This window comes from Aedes albopictus, chromosome 3 (genome assembly GCF_035046485.1).
Source record: "Aedes albopictus strain Foshan chromosome 3, AalbF5, whole genome shotgun sequence".
Classification (NCBI taxonomy): domain Eukaryota; kingdom Metazoa; phylum Arthropoda; class Insecta; order Diptera; family Culicidae; genus Aedes; species Aedes albopictus.
Window position 1 is genome coordinate 168,096,811 of NC_085138.1, and position 19,481 is coordinate 168,116,291.

Consider the following 19,481-nt stretch of genomic DNA (forward strand, 5'->3'; position numbering starts at 1 on the left):
TTTATTGCCTCTCTGTTTGGGGTTCGTTCGCTCCCTCGCGACGAGGCAAAAACAAAACATATTCTTTTGATTTCGAGGAGGATTATCAAGCCTGATCCTAGGTCATCCAATTTTTTTTTTTGATTTTAGATCCTTCAGCACTACGGGTGTTACGGTAACTTCTTTCATTATACAAACCTACGACATGTAATTTTTCATGTCCAGTAAATCTTATGAATGTTCAATGGTCAACTGTGGTCATCCAAACTATTATGATGTTTAAAATCTAGCATCTACAATAATTATGTTTTGGCTATATAGAGTTATGTTGTATAATTTATTATACTATACGCTGCCTTCCAATTCTTCTTGTACCGTTCGGATCTCTTGCAAGCACCAGATTTGCGGGATTGTTGTCCGGCATTCTCACAACATGCCCTGCCCATCGCATCCTTCCAGCTTTTACCACCTTCCGGATGGTAGGTTCGTCGTAGAGTAGCTCACCACCAAAGATGGTTATAAGCACCTCAAACTAGAACGCTTTGAGTGCTTGCAGATCCTTCTCGAGTCCAGATCTCGTGCCCGTCCTTGAGAAACTACTGTTATAGCTAATAGATTTATAAAAAGTGAGATCCAGAACACTCAGGATGACCCAGAATACCCAACTATGTTTAAGAATACCTTGTGACCTTCAACAATTTAGTGAACATGATTGATTATGTAGAGTTACTCTAATAGATCTCTAATAGATACAATAGATCTAAAAGCTGGTCGCAGTGACTTATATACCCAACAAGGAATAAAAAAAACTGGAAGTTCTTAGTTGTAGGGAAGTTTAGTAATTCTATAATATCTCAAAAGTATTTTGGAATGGCTCTAAGTTTCACGAATCTGGGTGGGTTAGACTAGGTAACGTAACAAACAATGACTACACCAAATGCAGATTTCGAAAAATGAGAGAAAATACGAAATCACCGGTGCTTGTTTTTATCAACTAAGCTCTATAACAGTAAGCAAGACCCATAATATCTCAAAAATATATAACAACGCTAACGCTTATTGTTCCTTGAAATACTTTGGTAAATACAGTTGATTATGTAACACTACTTGACGTAGGGGCAAAATCTATTATCACAAGCAGTCTTGTTAGCGATCACAATCTTTGACACCTTTTCGTCGATATTCGGCTGCCTTTGTCTCCAACATTCGCAACACAAGCGATCAAACTACTGTACGGAACAAAAATGTCGAATGAATGCGCTTGACCACGATTGCGTCTTCGGGAGATGGTTCGGTTTTTGTTATTCCTGTCTATTCCATAAAGAGAGCTTTTTTGGATAAATATATGTGTCGTAATCGATTTATCACACACGAATAAACTAATATTATACCAATCTTAATCAAAATTGGCTGAAATCTTGCAAAAAGCTGGAATTAGACAAATGTCATCGTGTCAGACGACGTTGATTTGATCCATTTTTTTGTTTATTGATCTTCGTTCTGCCGCTCGTGTCGTGTGTAAGAGGTAGCGGTCGCGCTCGAATGAAACAAAGCAAGCTGCAAGCAAGCTGACACCCGACCGCGGCAACGAAACGAAGGTAGTGAAAAGTATCGAATGTTTACAAGCCTGCACAAGTGTAGATCTGAAGCTATGGTCTCCGAATTAGTTTGGTTCATCTGGAATATCTCAAAAGTATCTTGGAGTGAAATGCCAGGGAGATTACAGATTACAGTTGGATGTGTAATGTTACAGTTCATTATGAGAAACATCAGGACAGTTTGGATGACCCTGAATGTCCCAAACGTTTATAATAATATGTAGTAGACTTCAGGTTGGTCCAGCAACCGTGACTGATTATCCGTATAGTGTCTCTTGATGACATTTCAGATTTCAAGAGCTTCACAAATCACAACAGATTAGCAATGCTATTATTTATGGCGAAAACACATAAAGTTATTCTTGTAGATTCGAAGGATTTCGTCATAGGACAGTTTGAACGACCCTGGAAGTAATAAAGGTTTATACTACTATCCAAATACTCCAGATTGGTCCAGTAACTGCGGTCGATTATGTAACATTACTTAGTCTAACAGTTATGGCTACTGCTACGAGTGTAGACCTGAAGTTCTAAACTTAAAGGTAATTTGGCTGACCTGGAATGTCTCTACAGGGTCTATTAATGGCATTATAGACTTCAAAAGCTTCACGGACCCCAGTTGATTATGCAATGCTATTATTTATGACGAAACACATAAAACTATTATTGTAGAATGAAAGGACTTCATTTTAGGACAGTTTGGACGACCCTGTATTTAGGTAGCCACCATCCTAGCTTGATTCTTGCTCTGCATGCAGGTTCAAGCCAAAATAAAAGTAGGGTATCGGGATGCTTCGTTGGCATAGTCCCCTCATTCGGCCTATCTTAACGTTAACCAAAAACTCAAACAAACACGCCGAACTGGATATCGGAAAAGTTTTGCGCCAAACACCTGTAACATTTCGTTTCAATTTTAGCACTTTGGAGTGTTGAAATTGTATGAAAATGTCACTTTGTTTAGCTTTTGTAGACGCCATGATTCTTCGGCTTAGTGGGTAGTCTATACACATGATCATAAATGGCATGATTCTGGAATATTTCGAATTGCCTTTTCAATAACTGAACATTTGATGCGACGGTCACAGATGCTATTTTGAATTTATATGTTTGTTTTTAACGAATAATAACTATTTTACAAATTACATGTGGGCCGAATATTGAGGACATTTTTTTCACTATGTACCCAAATCTTGGCCCATCAGTAAAGTGACGTCAAAAACACCGATAAAGTGACGCCAACAACATTGCTTGCGTAAGAACCAGAAAGAACGAACAGAAAGATAGATTTTGTGTGCGGTGACTGTAAAAATATAACACAATAATCGGGTTGCATTGTTTTCGTTTCTATAAAAGAAAGAACTTTAGTTTAAGAGGGGTTTATTTATAGTTTTTTGAAAATTTGGCTCCGAAAATGTAATTTGAAAGTATGATTGGTGAACAAACAGAGATAATACCTCAGCAGAAATATTGAAAAAATGAGATAATAAGTGGTTCTAGTGCATGGAAAGCAATAGGCCAACGTTGTATCCACTAATAGGCCAATTAATGTACCATAGACCAACGTTGCATACCATCACATCGAATCTTTTCAAATTAGTTAAGTAAATTCTTGAATATTTACGTTAGTTTACTTCCAATTGGTGAAACATGCATTGCCTAGAGTGCGTAATAGGGTCAACATATTATTTCTAGTGCTATTAATTCATGAGTTATGGTCAAAATTGTCAAGGCGGTTTGCAAATTAGGCCAAGGAATGATCCATATACCCTAATAACCATAAAAGTAAAAACAATTTTGGTTGTATATGTAGTACATTCACACCCTCTAGAATGTTGCCTGATTTCATGTTAGGTAATCATTTACCATGGTAGTAGAGATCTACAGGGGGTGGCCAAAATGTTTAAGATAGGTAACTTTTTTTCTATCACAAAAAAGTTCAACATGCTGTAACTTTCCATATAGTCACTAAATTCACTAATTTTGACCTTTGTCAACCTATATGTGCATAACTGGCACACATTCGATTGGTTATTCTTTCGCGAAGTCAGAACCGTTCTGGTAAAACACATTTTTTTAGACAACTAATTTTTGAACTGTCATATCTCGGAAACCAGTGAATAGAATTGAATGAAAATTTTAACGTTTATCAACACTAAATTGATACTTGATATGACGTTATAAAATGAAATATTTTCTCACGAAGAATAAAGTTATATCGGTTTGACATTTTCACCTATTTAGAGAAAAAAATACAAATTTACAGTACCACATAAAAAATACTAAATATGTTCTCCCTTGAATCCAAATAGGTTCCAATATATCTGAGTATAGATATCTTAGGAACAGAAGTAGAGAATCTATGGATATCGAAAGAAAAATTTAATAACATTGATGTAAAAAAAAACATTTTTTCGAGAGAGATCCAAAAAGCGTCAATACATCATAACTTTTTCAACGTTCAAAAAGTACCTATGTTTTAATAACTTGTGAAGTATTAATATATTGTTGATAAACGTTCAATATTTCATTCAATTCGGTTCACTGGTTTCTGAGATATGACAGTTCAAAAATTAGTTATCTAAAAATAGTGTTTTACGTAACCGGGCTGTATAATAAATCGATAAAAAGTCAAAATTTGAAAAAAAATCGATGCACTCTATGAAAAGTTACAACATGTTGATCTTTTTTCTATCTCAAACATTTTGGTCAGTATTCACCGTGCTACACGATCTTCGTTTTGATAATCTACACCGTGAGAAAAAAAATACCGACTTCGGTGATGTTTCACCGAAATTTCAACCGCTGAGCGCTCGGTAAATGTTTTTACATTTTACATTTTTACATTTTACCGAATTTCTCAAAAAAACGACACAATCAAAAATTTGCAAGAAAAAAAACATTCCATATACTAAGGTCTGGTAATATTTGGGTAGGTGTTCCTATTTTGGGCTACGATAACTAAGTCAAATCGATTTGAAATTTTGTACATATAGGGTTAGATTTAGATACTGTACGTATCTCACCGTGTGGTATTAAAATTATAACAACAAGTGCCCAAAATAGGTACACCTGTCTAAATAATACAATACCCTATATAACCGTTAAATTCCATATACCGTTTCAAAACTAAACTTGGATTTCTGTTCTCTGTACTGGTGGTGCAAAAATTTTGAAATTTCGTAATTTTATCTAGGATTTTTCCTTGAATTTCCTCCGGTATTCCTGCTTGGATTTCTATCGCACTTACATATACCCATCGGGATTTATCCCAGAGTTCCTTCCAGGATTTCACGGGGTCTCTGTTGGAGTACCTCCTGGGATTTCCTCCAGGTTTTCCCGATATTCCAGAGTTTTTCGCTGGATTTTTTCCGGAGAACCTTCCACAATGTATTCAAAATGCCTTCAGGAATTTCTTTTTAGTCGGATAGCTTTCCAACAGTTTTTCTCGTGATTTTTGCGATTTTTTTGTAAAAGCTGTTCCAGGATTTTCTTCTAGAGTTTTCCGACATTTCACTTGGATTTCCTCGCGAGATTTTGCCCGTAGTTCTTCTCGGGATTTTTTTTAGGGATGTTCAGAGTTCCTTCTGTAATGTCCTTAATATTTCCTCCTGGGATTGTTCCCAGAACCTTTCACCGAGATGTCCCAGTTTTTTTTCAGGACTCTTCCAAAGTTCTCCTTCAAGCTTCGAAGTTTCTCGTCATATGTCACTTGAATTCCTTCAGCTATTTTAGGAGACATTCCAAAGAAAAATACCTGCAATAACTCCGGGAGCAATTATCAAAGACATCCCAAAAGGAGCATCCAGAATCTCGGGACTCTTTCTGGTAAGGGTTCCAGGAAGAACTCTGGAAGTATTCCCGAGAAAAACTGTAAAACGAATCTTAGGAGGACCACTGCAAGCAATCCGGTAAGCAACTACGAGGAAAAGCCTGGGGGGAAAGGTCTGAAATAAATCACAGAATAACTTTATGAGAAACATTAGCAATAGCTCCTGCAGAAATCCCAGAAGCCTCCCCGGCATCAAATCCAGGAGAGTAGAAATGAAATTCCAGGGTTAATTCAGAAAAAAACTCTGAGAGGTATTCCAGAACCAACAAGGGAACAACCCTTTTGAGAGATGTCCCGGAAGAAACTTTGAGAGAAACATCTTGTGGCACTTCGAAATAAATCCCGCAAGAGGTTTATAAAGTCTTCTTATTATTCTTCTTCATGGCTGTATGCCCTCACTGGGACTTGGCCTGCCTCGCTTCAACTTAGTGTTCTTAGAGCACTTCCACAGTTATTAATTGAAGGGCTTTCTTTGCCTGCCATTGCATAAATTTGTACATTGTGTGGCAAGTACAATGATAAACTATGCCCGTCGGAAAAAATTTCCCGACCGGAACGGGAATCGAACCCGCCGTCTCCGGATTGGCGATCCATAGCCTTAACCACTAGGCTACCTTGAGACCCGTTGAAACTCCAGAAGAAATATAGGGAGAAGCGCTGGAAGAAAGCTCAATGAAATTTTGAAAATATACGGAAAAAAAAATCTCGGGAGGATCACTGGCAGAAAAATCATAGAAAAAAAAACCCTAAAAATCATTGGAAGAGCTCTATTTGAAATCCCAGGAATAAGGATCAAGAGGAACACAGGAGGGAATCGCGGACCATCGTCAAGAAACTCCGCGACAACATTTGCGATATGTATAACCTAAGAGAAACCTTTGTGGAGATTGGAGCAAAACGCAGGAAGAACTCTGGAAAAAATCCACGAGGGACTCAGGGAGTATATTGGGAAAATCTCTGGAAGAAATTCTACAATAGAAGTTATGTATGTATAATTCAGTAGAAATCGGTCGAAATTCAGGAGTTCTGGAAGGTAAGATCTTGAAAAGAATTGTTCGAATCTTGGAAATATGATTTCAGGAATTCGAAAGAATCTTTTCTTCCCCATATACCTCATAGCACATCAAAATAGGTCTCCTGCCCAAATGGTCCTACTCGACATATTCATCACCTAGATTCTCCACATATTTATCCGCGAATCGCACCAACATTTTCTTCACAAATTCTGATTGCAGTTAAAGGATGTCCCCAGGACTCTATTAGATTCCATGCAACGAATGGCTGTTTCTGTCTGCTGCATTGCTCCGAAGCTTCATTGCACTTGGTGTCGGACCCTTGATGGATCATACAGATATGTTGGTGGCATGGTCGCGACATTTGAAAAAGGTTTCCAGTGCTCGAGCCAGTTTTCCAACTGTTCAGTCGTGTCTTTCATGGGCATCGTAGCATTCATCTTAGTCCCACTAAGAAGACTTGGCAGCTACATAAACTAATACCTACAGAATATGTACGTTACTCGGACTAGGGGAACTTGGAATCCTTAGCTAAGTGTAAAGGGCTGCTTGGTTTCAACGGAAATTACTGCTCATCAGTTTTGTTTAGAACTTTTGAGGAAACAATGATTAATCCCAATTCTAGGCTAACGTTAACGGAAACTACAAAAAAACTATCTTTTAACAACAATTACCTATTTCTTTACAGATTCCAGCCTACCCCGCAGATCATAATCAGAGGCTTCATGGGCACGACTGAGGAAGCGCTGAAATATATACAAAGGGATTACTACATATCCCTAACGGGTTATCTATGCAAGGTATGCAAGAGCATGGATTTAAAACATCTTGTCATCAAAATAAGTCTTCTTAATTCTATGCCTTTACAGGACAAATCCGACACCGGTGTACGCAAATTGCTCGAAGACGGCCGGCTGCCCTTGGAGCGTCTCCTGGTGGAAACCGACTCGCCCTTCATGTATCCCAACACCCGGGCTTCCAAGCTACCGCAGCACGTAAAAACCGGTCTCACCGAACGATCTCTGCTCTATCTGCACCGCTACTGTACCTTCCAACGTAACGAACCGTGTAGTCTGCCCGCGATCGTGGAAATGATTGCCGCATTCATGAACAAGAAACCCGAAGATGTTGGGCTGGCAACGGCATTCAATGCACTTAAGTTATTCGGGTTGTCCCAATGATAGTGGGAAACTCCGAGACAATTACCGAACAAACAAACAAACAAAAACGACAATGAGCTCTGAAACGAAAACGATAATTTCCTAAACCCATGATTTTATCCTATTAATGTTAGTTGAAACGATTTCATTATCTCCCTATCGAAACATGTTAGCATGAACTATTTTTAAAACACGATTTTATATTCCTAGAACACACACACACATACACTCATACACACAAACACATACAATTGTTGATTTAAACCTATTTAAGTCTTGCCTGATGATAATACGTTAATGTATGTATATTAAATGTTGTTGTAATTAGTTGATTTCCAAGGCTGCTCAAAGAGCCACTGTTACTATACCATGCACAGACAAGCAGACATAATCCTTGGAAAATTTCGTCGTCCAAAGCTTCGCGTCGTCTAATCAATGTTGCTAGGGATTATGACTTATGAATTTCCTCTTTGGAAGGAAACTGTGCAGTGCAAGTTGCTGAAGTACTGCTAGATTCTGTGAAAATCGTTGCAAGCTTCTGCATAAAGAAATGCAACCTTCTAAAAAACGTTTGGAAAACTTCTGAATAAAAAAATGCAATCTTCTGAAGAGTGCTTCAATTGCAAATATTCTGTAAGATGCTTTGTGCACTCCAAGCTTCGAGAATTACAGCGAAGTTGATCATTCAAACAGAGATGGTTGTGGTAGAAGTTTTTGGCGTAGCTTAAAGGATAGCGAACGTGTTCATGGACGTTTCTAAGAATTATGTCTGTAGCATCTGTGGCATCTTATGCATATTGTTTTGTTCGACGTAAATTTGAAATTGCTGCGCGTAGTTGTATTCTTAGTTAATAAGCATGAGAAAAAACGAATTGTGTTAATTTGAAGTTATTTTCTATATGTGACGCTAAAGACTGAAGATACTAAAACATTAGAGGAAATCAAAAGCAGAATAAGCAGAAGCCGAACGATAGCCGCCACTCAAACCATGTGAACTAATCTCGCGAGAATTAGACGGCAAACAAAATTAGAACTCTGCTTGTTTTCGGAGAAACGGCATTCGATCAGGGAAAACAATCTCAGCTTATAGCATATAGGCAGCCAAGCCCGTTTTACAGACAAACGCACGCGAAACATTCCTTGCCAATGGCTGCTTCTCGGGAAACGACCAGATTCTACCGAAGGCGGAAATCCAAACACAAGGTGTTCTTTTAAGTGCTTATGTATAGTAGGGATGTTCTCAATAACACTAGAAAAGAAAGCAATCGTATTATCTGCTCTGGCTACGATAACGACTAGATGATAGAGTGCTCTTATCCATTTGTTACTATAAGTTGTATCGTTAGATGATTAGTTTTAGGCATGTTTAGAAGGAATTTATTGCAAGTGATTGTTATTCACTCAGTTATAAATATTTCCGGTTAGATGGTGACAAGCAAAGTGTAATTATAGAAGAAAAGTGCCATAATGTTTATCTTACTGTCAAGATTTGAGTATGCGACACTCTGTATTCATCGTGTAAATTATTGAGATTGATAAATAAAAGAATATATTTTTATAAAAAAAAACAACGCCTAGTTTATTCAGTCTTCGTCTCGAAAGTTAATGTGTCTACCACGGATTTCGGATCATCCAAATGGATTTTGTGGCCCTTCCAGTTACGGTATCGTTTCCTATAATCACACACGTTGCACGCCACTTCTACGAAGTTGAGATTTCCTTGGAAGTGTTCACGGTATTCGGCAGTTTTTGCAGGCATTAGAGCAACTCCACATCTAGCACATAGCGTTCGTTTGATGGCAGGTTCGCTGGATAGAGGAGTGATTGATTAAACATCAGTTTAGACTGTATAATTGAACAAATGGTTAAACAAAATTTCGTTAACAATATTACGAGAACATAAAAACAAATATTTAGGTAATAACGGTAATAACCCTTATCATCCTTCCTGGATAAATTTATGACTGACTTCGAATGATTAAAACATCATACTTCTGTTACCGTAATCCGGGGTCAAATTGATCACTATAAAACAACTTTTGCGGATAACATTAGCGACAATTCAAATATTGCAAAAATAATTTCTGTAAAATCAGTACCCAGTAACCGTAATCCGGGGTAACATTGATCAGAATTTTCGATCTTTCTTGAATAATTATCTTGCAAACGTTACATGTTTTATATTTTTAAAACAAGTACTGGCCTCGTGAGTATGTGTTAAGCTACTCGAAAAAGTATTGCAAAACTTTAAAGCCTGTTTAAATTGGCTTTTTAATCTAATTTTTAATTTTGTTGATTTAGGGTGACATTGATCATGTCAGTGATCGATGTTCGTTGGTGTTGAAAATACCCTTTCTTACTAAATTCGGCGTCGCTGATTTCGAATATGTTGTCCAAATTCTTACAAGTAATGTACTTTATGAGATATTTTAGGATTAAAATCCCCCAAATTGCGAATTACGCCTAAAGGTAGGCAATGGGTTAAGGAATTAATAGCCTACTTTTAATAAACCGTATATTTTATTGAAAAGTCGCATTTTCATACACTGAAAGGTGGCTTGCAGTAATGACAAGCATTACAATGTTTTTAAATTTACCATGGCAAAACATGATCATCGACCCACCAACGCTTCTTGTGTGCGTTTTGTTTCTTCTCACATCAACCGGTTCGATAGCCGAGTGGTAGCGTGCGAGCCTGATGTTGTCAAGGTTCTTGTTTCGAATCCGGTTGCCAACAGAATTTTTTTAAAAATTGAAAATCATCATGGTAAAATTGAAAACATAATTCTGTTGAATTGAAACGAAAATCAGTCTGCACAAATTTAGTGGCGTTGTGTATTTAAATTGACCCTCAAAATAATAATTTTCACCGCAAGCCGCCGTTCAGTGTAGAAGCTTCGGTTATTAAATTCAACTCTAGGATATCATATTGAAGTAATACAGTGATTTAGAAGCTTGTATATAGTATTCATGCAATGCATGAATGTTTGTAAATGTATCTTATTGCGTTACGAAACACAGTTATGGAAAATCGATTTATTTCAATGTTTCTGAAATTCAATTTTCATAAATTACATGCCATTTAATAGCTAAATAATAGCATATAGCGATATACCATTCGATAGCGTAAACTGATTCAATATAAAATGCTTGTTTGAACATTTCATGAGGTCGGACAAGTCGATCAATGTTACCCCGCTGATCAATGATAACCCGTTCTACCACTTTGGGGCGAAATTGATCAGTATTCAATTAAGCATCGAATATAAATCGATTATAAAGAAAAAAAACCTTATCCACTTAATTTTGGTCTTCTACACCCGAATAGCGCGTCAAAAATCTTACAACTAGTGAATTTGACCCTTAAAATGCAAAATTAAATTTTAAAATTTGCCCCTTAACGCCTAAGGTAGGCAATTTCCTTTGAAATAAAAGATTTCTGTTACAATAAACTACTTTTTCATAAAAAAATTTTTTCAAGGGCAGACTTGATAGAATCCCAAAATAGCCACCACAATGGCCGACTTTGGCACCTACTCACGATTTTGAGCGCACAAATCTCTTCATAACCAAAACCAGCGCACCTGATCTTCTTATTTTAAGCTTATTACGAGTGAACAATAGCAAAATTATAAAAAGCACTGTCATTTGAAGCTTGCTACTTGAGATGTGAGCGCCTGAAGTTCTCATGCACTGTTGGAGCGGGAAATCATGACGTTTGTCCTTAACTTATTCATATTGAGAATAGCTTCATAACTTTCCAACCAAGACTCCACAAAAAAGTTAAAACAAAAAAAATTACGGGTAGTCCTAGTGGCAATCGATTGTTTAGAAGCAATGATTTCAGCTTAGTGAGAAATACACTGCAAATTTCTAAAAAAAATATACAAAACTAACTTTTATCTAAACAAATAAAAGTCTAAACTCATCTCTAGACATCTATGAACTAGATAAGGTAAGAAGTTTGAGATCATTGCGACGCTTAGAAATTCCTGGTATGCAATTACAATGTAGTACAGTCGGGACTCGTTGGTTGGGGGTTTAATAGTTGGGTGACTTTTTAGTTGAGCTGCGAGCCAACTAAAAAGCACCTGGATGTCATAATTCAATGTCAAACTGAAAATGGCAACCAATATGTAATTCCGAGGGGCGAGCAAATGAGTTTTTGGTTTCTTAAACTTTACTGATAATCGAGAAGAATTTCTATTTCCATTTTCTTAAGAAAAAAAAACATTTTGTATAATTACTTCGAAACAAATGCAAAACATCGGCAATCTTTATTTTGTCGATCATTGAAAGTATTTTGTGATTGCATTTTGGTCCGGGTGGTTTCACAATCATCTGTATCTTCACTTCACCGACTAATAATGGATGAAAATAATTAATTCTCGCATTGGTCATATATGTATCTTGCATAACGTATCAGTTTTGCTCTAAATGTGAAATAAATTGAAAAAAAAATACAAAATTTCACTTTTTACTTCCACTTTAAACATGATTAAAAATAAACAATGCGCACGCCCCTTGTGCTGCTGTCACTTCACCCAACTAACGAATCGAATTCGTTGGTTGGGTGGAGGTTGTCATGTGACTCAACGAGCGAATTCCGACTGTAACTGAAAAATGGTTGCACTTAGCGAACTTACAGTTAAAAAGCATTGCAATTAACCCTTTGCACAGCGCGAACGTCTACTGTAGTTGGACATTCCATGATATACAAATGGCGTCCAAGACACTTCGAAGTTTGGGTCACGATATCTACATGTAACGACTTCCTAAATAAGTGCATGGGAATCCTTAGGAATTCCCTCCTAAAAACAACTGACAGCATGTGGCGGTGCCATGCTCAAGAAAAAGGGAGATTTCTACTCTCGCGATAGTAGTTGGAAGGCCCCACTCACTATTCTCCTATAACTCAAATCAGGGGGCGAAACCAATCTAAAGAGTATGAGTACCGGCGAAGTGAGATGGCTCACACCCGAGTGATATGGATCACAACTGGGATGGGGATCCCGGCTTATATGATAGGGAATGTAAAAAGAGGCTCCCTGGATCGGGGTACGCGGCATGTGTTGAAGAGCTGCTTTAATCTGCTTAGCAGATCTAGATCAATGCGAACAATAGTTGTTTACGCCAATTTGTCCATTTCCCAAACCTATGAGGTGGCGTGATCTGAAAGCTACAATCATTCTTGTGAAGCCAAGCGATCTACACGTTAGTGCCAAGTGTTGAAAACCCTCCTATTAGTAAAGCCATAGCGGTTTAGTGCCAGTAGTTAGAACCTTGAGGTGAGATTTAGCGATTCTAATTTAAACACTAAGTGACCATTGCGTATGCTAGATAGTTTGCAGGAGGCCGAAAAGCATTATTTTCGAGCATCGAAAAGCATAGAAGTTATTGTGAAACCGTTAAAAAAAAGCATTGGTAAGCGAATTGTGATGTTAGAAGTTATAAGGTGCTAATTTCGTTGTGGGATAGCTTTCCCTTCAACGAAGGGTTTTTTTTTCTGCTCTAAACCCCGAGCGAATAGGTTTTCCGTGTATCCGCTACGCGCCAAGTGATCAGCAAGTGAAGTTCCGGTGGAAAGAGTGAGACCTGAGACCACGACGCCAAGAAGCGCCTCCCCTCTGCTGGCATTCTCCCATCCACGAGACGCCCAAACCACGTGCGTTCATCCGCTCCCGCTTAGACGGTCGTAGCACTCGGTCAGGTCACAGCATCCAAGTCGCATTCCACCCCGCCGATCACGTTGTCACCCGCCGAGCGTCGGATAGCACTCAACCGGACACACCCTCTCGGCTCTGGACGTTGAGACCACTAGCGTGCGCAGGGTTCTTGCTTAGGGGGGCACTATAATAATGGTGCAATATATGTATGATCATGGTGCAGAATAGAATGATGGTGTTACACGCAATATGAATTCCCAAGTAGGGGTTTCAACATGTTGTGGTGCCAACATCACCAAGCACTTCATATTGGGATTCTAGAGAAGGCTTCGGATGGTAATGATTTCAAGGTAATACGAAACTTAAATATGAAGTCATTATCTCGACTCTTATAACATTTTATAAACGTATCAAATACAATGGAGAATATCTAGAAAATTATCAATCATAGAAAAAAAAATGTCGTGAAAGAATTTTGATCGTAGACAATTAATGATGCTAGGAGAATGTCAGAACTTCAAGATAGAACATTTTGATCGGAATCCTTATTGCAATCTACAGAGATTTCTCCAAAGATTCGTGCATGAGTTCCTCCAGGAATTCCCTCAAAAAATCTTCCAATAATTCCTTCAGAAATTCCTCCAGGAAGTCTCATATATTTCTTCAGAAATTCTTCAAAGAATTCCTCCAGAAATTTCTCCAGTAAATACTCCAGGAATTCTTCCAAAATTACCTCCAGGAATTCCTTTTTTTTTTAGTTTTTATTTTTGTGTATTTTAACTTAGATGCTAATTCTACACTCATCCAGGAATTCCGCCTGAAATTTCTTCTAGGAAAAATCCACTAGAAATGTCTGCCCCCAATATTTCTTCCAGGGATTCCTCTAGGAGTTGCCCCACGGAATCCCCCAGAAAATCCTAAAGGAATTTCTGAAGAATATCTTCCTGGAATTCCTTGAGAAATTCCTCCAGGAGTTCCTTCAGAAAATTATCCAGGAAATTCTCAACGAATTTCTACAGGAATTTCTTCAGGGATTCATCCATGAATCATTTCAAAAAATCCTTCTTAAATTCCTCAACAAATTCCTCCAGAAATCTCTCGAAAAATAACGCCAGAAATTCCTACAGGAATTCCTCAAAAAAAATCCTCCAAGAATTCCTCATGAAATTCCTCCAGGGATTTCTCCAGAAAATCCTCTAGGTATTTCAGCCAGAATTTCTCCAGAGAATCCAAAAGAATGTCTGCCGGAACTCTTCCAAAAATTTCGCGAGGAATCTCTACAGGGAATCCTACCCAGATTCCTCCAGTAGTTTCTCCAGGATTTTTTCCAGAGTTTTTTTTTCAGGAATTCTTTCAGGGATTCAATAATGAATTTCTTCTGAAATTCCTCCAGATATTCCTTTAAAAATTCCTCGAGGGGTTTCTTCAGACATTTCTTGAGAAATTCCTCCAATATGCAACCAGTGATTTCTTTCAGGAATCCCTCCACGGATTCCTGCAAAAAATCCTAAAGAAATTTCTTCCAAAACTCTTCCAGGAATACCTTCAAGCAGTCCTCTAGGAATTTCTTTAGGATTTTTTCCAAAAATTTCTTAAGGAATTTCTCCAGGGATTCATTATTGAATTTCTTCAGAAATTCCTCAGAAACTTCTTCCAGAAATTCCTCCAGGAATTCCTTCAGAAATTCCTCGAGGAGTTCTTTCAGACATTTCTCCCAGGAAGCCTCATATATTTCTCCAGAAATTCTTCAAAAAAAAAACCCCAGGAATTCCTCCAGTAAATACTCCTAAAATTTCTCCAGAGATCCCTCCTGACATTTTTCTAGGAAAACTCCTGAATGTCTGTCTCTCAGAATTCCCCCAATATTTCCTCCGCGGATGCATCCATAACATGCTAAAGGAATTTCTCACGGAATTCTTCCAGGTATTCCTCAAGAAATTTCTCCAAGGATTTTTCCATGGATTCTTTCAGAGAATTCTCAAAAAATTTCATCAGAAATTCCTTAATGGATTTCATCAGAAATTCCACAAAAAATGCTCCATAAATTCCACCAGGAATTCTTTCAGAAATTGGTCGAGGAAGAACTCCCAAGAGAACTCCTGAAATTCCTCCAGCAGTTCCTCCAGGCATTCCTCCAGAAATTTCTCTGGGAATTTCTGCCTGAGTTCCCCAAGAATGTCTCCCGGAACCCTTCCAAGAATTCCTAGAGAAATTCCGCAAGGAAGTTGTCCAGGAAATCCTCCACGGATTCCTTCAAGAATTTCTTCAGGATTTTTCCAGCAATTTATCCAAGAATTCCTGCAGGAATTCATTCATAAATTTCTTTAGAAATTCCTCAAAAAATTCCACCAGGTATTCGTTCAGAATTTGCCCGAGTAGTTCCTTCAGACATTCCTCCAGAAATTCCTCCGAGATGCCTCCAGAGATTTCTCCCAGAAATTCATCCATGGACTCCACCAGAAAATTCTAAAGTAATTTCACCCGAAACTCTTCCAGGAATTCCGGGAGTTCCTCGAATGATTCCGCGAGAAATTCCACCAGGGAATCCTCCACGGAATCCCCTAGGAATTTCTCCAGGATTTTTTTTCCTGAAATTACTTCAGGAATTCCTCCAGGGATGCAATAATTAATATCTTCAGAAATTCCTCCAGATATTCCTTCAGAAATTTCTCGAGAAGTTCCTTCAGGCATTCCTCCATTAGGTTTCCAGGAAGCCTCATATATTTCACCAGAAATTCCTCAAATAATTCCTCTGGTAAATACTCCAATAATTCCTCCAGAGATTCCTCCTGAAATTTTCTTTTAGAAATGACTGTCAGAATTCCTACAATATTTCATCTAGGGATTCCTCCAAGAATTGATCCTCGCATTCCTCCAGATAATCCTAAATGAAACGGAACTCTTCCTTGAATTTCACCTAGAATTCCTCGAAAAATTCCCCCATGGATTCCTCCAGGAAATTCTCAAGGCATTTCTTCAGGAATTCCTCCGAGGATTCATTCATGAATTTCTTCAGAAATTCCACAAAAATTCCTCCGCAAAAATTCTTTCAGAAATTTCTTAAGGAAGAGCATCAGAAATTCTACCAGGAACTCCTCCAGGGATTCCTCTAAAAAATCCTCTGGGAATTTTCACCAGAACTACAGGGATTTCTCCTTGCATTCCTTAAAGAATTCCTCAAGAACTTTTTCTAGGAGTTTCTCAAAGAGTTCCTGCAGGGATTCGTTAAAAAATTTCTTCAGAATTAAAAAAAAAATCCTGCAGAAATTCCTCCAGAAATTCCTTTAGAAATTTCTCGAGGAGTTCCTTCAGAAATTTCTCCATGAAACCTCATACATTTCGGCACCAACATTTCAAAAGGGCGTAACTGCTTTTGCAACCAATGCCTTCTCACAGAGCTGTGGGTCGTATTTCATTCATCTCACGCAATTCACATCCATTAATCGAAAGAGGAGGATTTTATCTTTCTATTTGTGCTAGTGGATTGCTCGAGAGGGATGGGATACGCTCCACAGCTTTGTGAGAAGGCATTGGTTGTAAATGCAGTTACGCCCTTTTGAAATGTTGGTGCCGATTTCTCCAGAATTTCCCCAAATAATTCCTCCAGTAAATACTCCAGAAATTTCTTCAGAATCACCTCCAGGAATTCCTCCAGAATTACCCACAGGAATTCCTCCAGAGATTCCTTATGAAATTTCTTCTAGAAAAAATCCTTTAGGAATGTCCGCAAGAATTTCTTCAATATTTCCGCCCGGGATTTTTCAAGGAATTGCTCTACAAATTCCTCCAGAAAATCCTAAAGGAATTTCTCCCGGAACTCTTCCAGGAATTCCTCCTGGAATTTCTCGAGCACTTCTTCCATGGATTCCTCCAGGCCATTCTACAGGAAATTCTCAAAAAACTTCTTCAGGGATTCATTCCTTCAACGATTTATTCATGAATTTCTTCAAAAATTCATCCAGAAATACCTCCAGGATTTACTCCAGAAATTCCAGGAATTACAGAAGAATTTCTGTCAGAATTCCTCCAGAGAATTTTAAAGGAATGTTTCCCGGAACCCTTCCAAGAATTCCTCCAGGGATACTTCCATGGAATCCTCATGAAATACCTCCAAGGATTGCTGCCGGAATTCCTGCAGAAAGTTTTCTAAGAATTTCTGCCAGAATTCCTCCAATATTGTCTCCAGGGATTCTTTCAGAAATTCCTCGAATAATTCCTCCAGAAAATCCTAAAATATGTTTTTCCGGATCTTTTCCGGGAATTTCTCTAGGAATTCCTCAAGAGATTTCTTCATGGATCCCTCCGAAATTTCTTCGGGAATTCATCCATGAGTTTCTTCAGAAATTTCTCAAAAAAAACCCTTTAATAACTCTTCGAGGACATTCCTCCAGGAAGCTTGAAATATTTGTCCAGAAATTCCTTAAAGAAGTCATCCAGGAATTTCTCTAGTTATTCCTCTAAGAATTCATAAATGAATTCCTCCAAAAATTCTGGAGGAATTTATCCAGAAATACCTCCCGGAATGCAAACATGGATTCTCCCAGAAATTTCTCCAGAGATTCCTGAAGAAAATCATCCAGGAATTTCTCCAGGAATTCCTCCAGGAATGTTTCGCAAAAAATACCTCAAAGAATTCTTTCGGGAATTCCTCCAGAAATTCCTCCATTCATTCCTTCAAAAATTTCTTCAGTAATTCCAGGAATTTCTGCAAGGATACCTTGGGGCAAGACACTGTGCAAACGGGTGCAACTCTGAGAAATTCTGAGCAGCCAATTTGAAATATTTCCATTGAATTTCATTGTTTTCCTTCAGCACATGCAACACTATTGAATTTAAAACTGATGCCAGGTTACACTTCGGTGCAAACAGGAGAAAACCTGAGGAATCGTGAGGAATTCTGAACAACATTTCGAACGCAGGTTTCCTCTCGTGAGCTCTGTCTTGCCCCTAGAAGGATACCTCAAGGAATTTCTGCTCGGATTTCTCCAGAAAATCCTGGAGAAATTTGTCTCGGAGCTCTTCCAGGAATTCCTCGTGAAATTTTTCCAAGGATTTCCACAGAATTTTTTTCAGGATTTTTTTTCTGAAATTTTTCCAGGAATCTCCTGGGACAACTATAAAAATTTCTCTAGTTTTGCTCCAGAAAATTCTCTAAAAAAATCTTCATGGATACCCCCAAGAATTCCTCTAGGTATTCCTCCAAGAGTCCATCCACGGATTTCTCCAGAAAAAAACTTCTCCCGGAACTGTTCCAGAAATTTTTCAAAGAATTCCTTCAGGAAGTCCTCCAGATTTTTTTCCAGGAATTACTTCATTTTTTCAGGAATTTCTCCAGAAAAATCTTTATGGATTCTTCCAGATTTTTTTAGGAATTCTTCAGGGGTTCATCCTTGAATTCCTTCACAGATTCCTTCAGGAATCCCTCCTAGGATTACTGCAGGGATTTTTCCCGGATTTTTTCTGGGAATTTCTCTAGGAATTCCTTTAGGGATTTCTTCATGGATTCCTCCAGGAATTTCGTCGGGAATTCATCCAATTACTCAAAAAAATCCTTCACAAATTCCTCGAGGAGTTCCTCTAGACATTCCTCCGGGAAGTTATAAATATTTGTCCAGAAATTTCTTAAAGAATTAATCCAGGAATTTCTCAAGTTATTCCACCAAAAAATTCTTCAGGAATTTATCCAGAAATACCTCCCGGAATTCAAACATGAATTTCCCCAGAGATTCCTCAAGAAAAGCATCCAGGAATTTCTCCAGGAATGTTTCGCAAAAATTTCCTCAAAAAATTCTTTCGGAAATTCCTCCAGGAACTCATCCATTATTCCTGCAAAAATTCCTTCGTTGATTCCATCTTGAATACCTTCGGGAATCTCTACAGAGATTCCTCCAGGAATTTCTGCAAGGACTCCTAAATGAATTCCTGCTCGGATTTCTCCAGAAAATCCTGAAGAAATTTCTCCCGAAACTCTTCCAGGAATTCCTCGAGAAATTTCTCCAGGGATTTCTACAGACATTTTTTTCAGGATTTTTTTTCTGGAATTTTTCAAGGAATCTCTCCAGAAATTTTTCCTGGGACAACTATAAAAAATTCTCTATTGATTGCTCCAGAAAATCATCTTAAAAATTCTTCATGGATTCCTCCAAGAATTCCTCTAGGTATTCCTACAAGAATTTATCCTCGGTTTTCTCCAGAAAAAAAACTTCTCCTGGAACTGCTCCAGGAATTCTTTGAAA

General features: G+C 38.0%; 2 protein-coding genes across 2 annotated transcripts in view; one reads left to right on the forward strand and one right to left on the reverse strand.

Moving 5' to 3' along the window:
* The window catches only part of LOC109422608 (3'-5' ssDNA/RNA exonuclease TatD), a 64,989-nt gene extending 55,839 nt beyond the window's left edge, over window positions 1-9,150 (forward strand). Inside the window, exons 3-4 of the mRNA XM_019697415.3 lie at window positions 7,108-7,219; window positions 7,289-9,150. Coding sequence (XP_019552960.1) covers window positions 7,108-7,219; window positions 7,289-7,600 — 424 coding nt within the window. The 3' untranslated portion in view covers window positions 7,601-9,150. The remainder of the gene's footprint in view (window positions 1-7,107; window positions 7,220-7,288) is intronic.
* The window catches only part of LOC109422609 (ribonuclease P protein subunit p21), a 28,644-nt gene continuing 17,466 nt past the window's right edge, over window positions 8,304-19,481 (reverse strand). Inside the window, exon 2 of the mRNA XM_019697416.3 lies at window positions 8,304-9,387. Within this exon, the coding sequence (XP_019552961.3) occupies window positions 9,159-9,387 (229 nt within the window). The 3' untranslated portion in view covers window positions 8,304-9,158. The remainder of the gene's footprint in view (window positions 9,388-19,481) is intronic.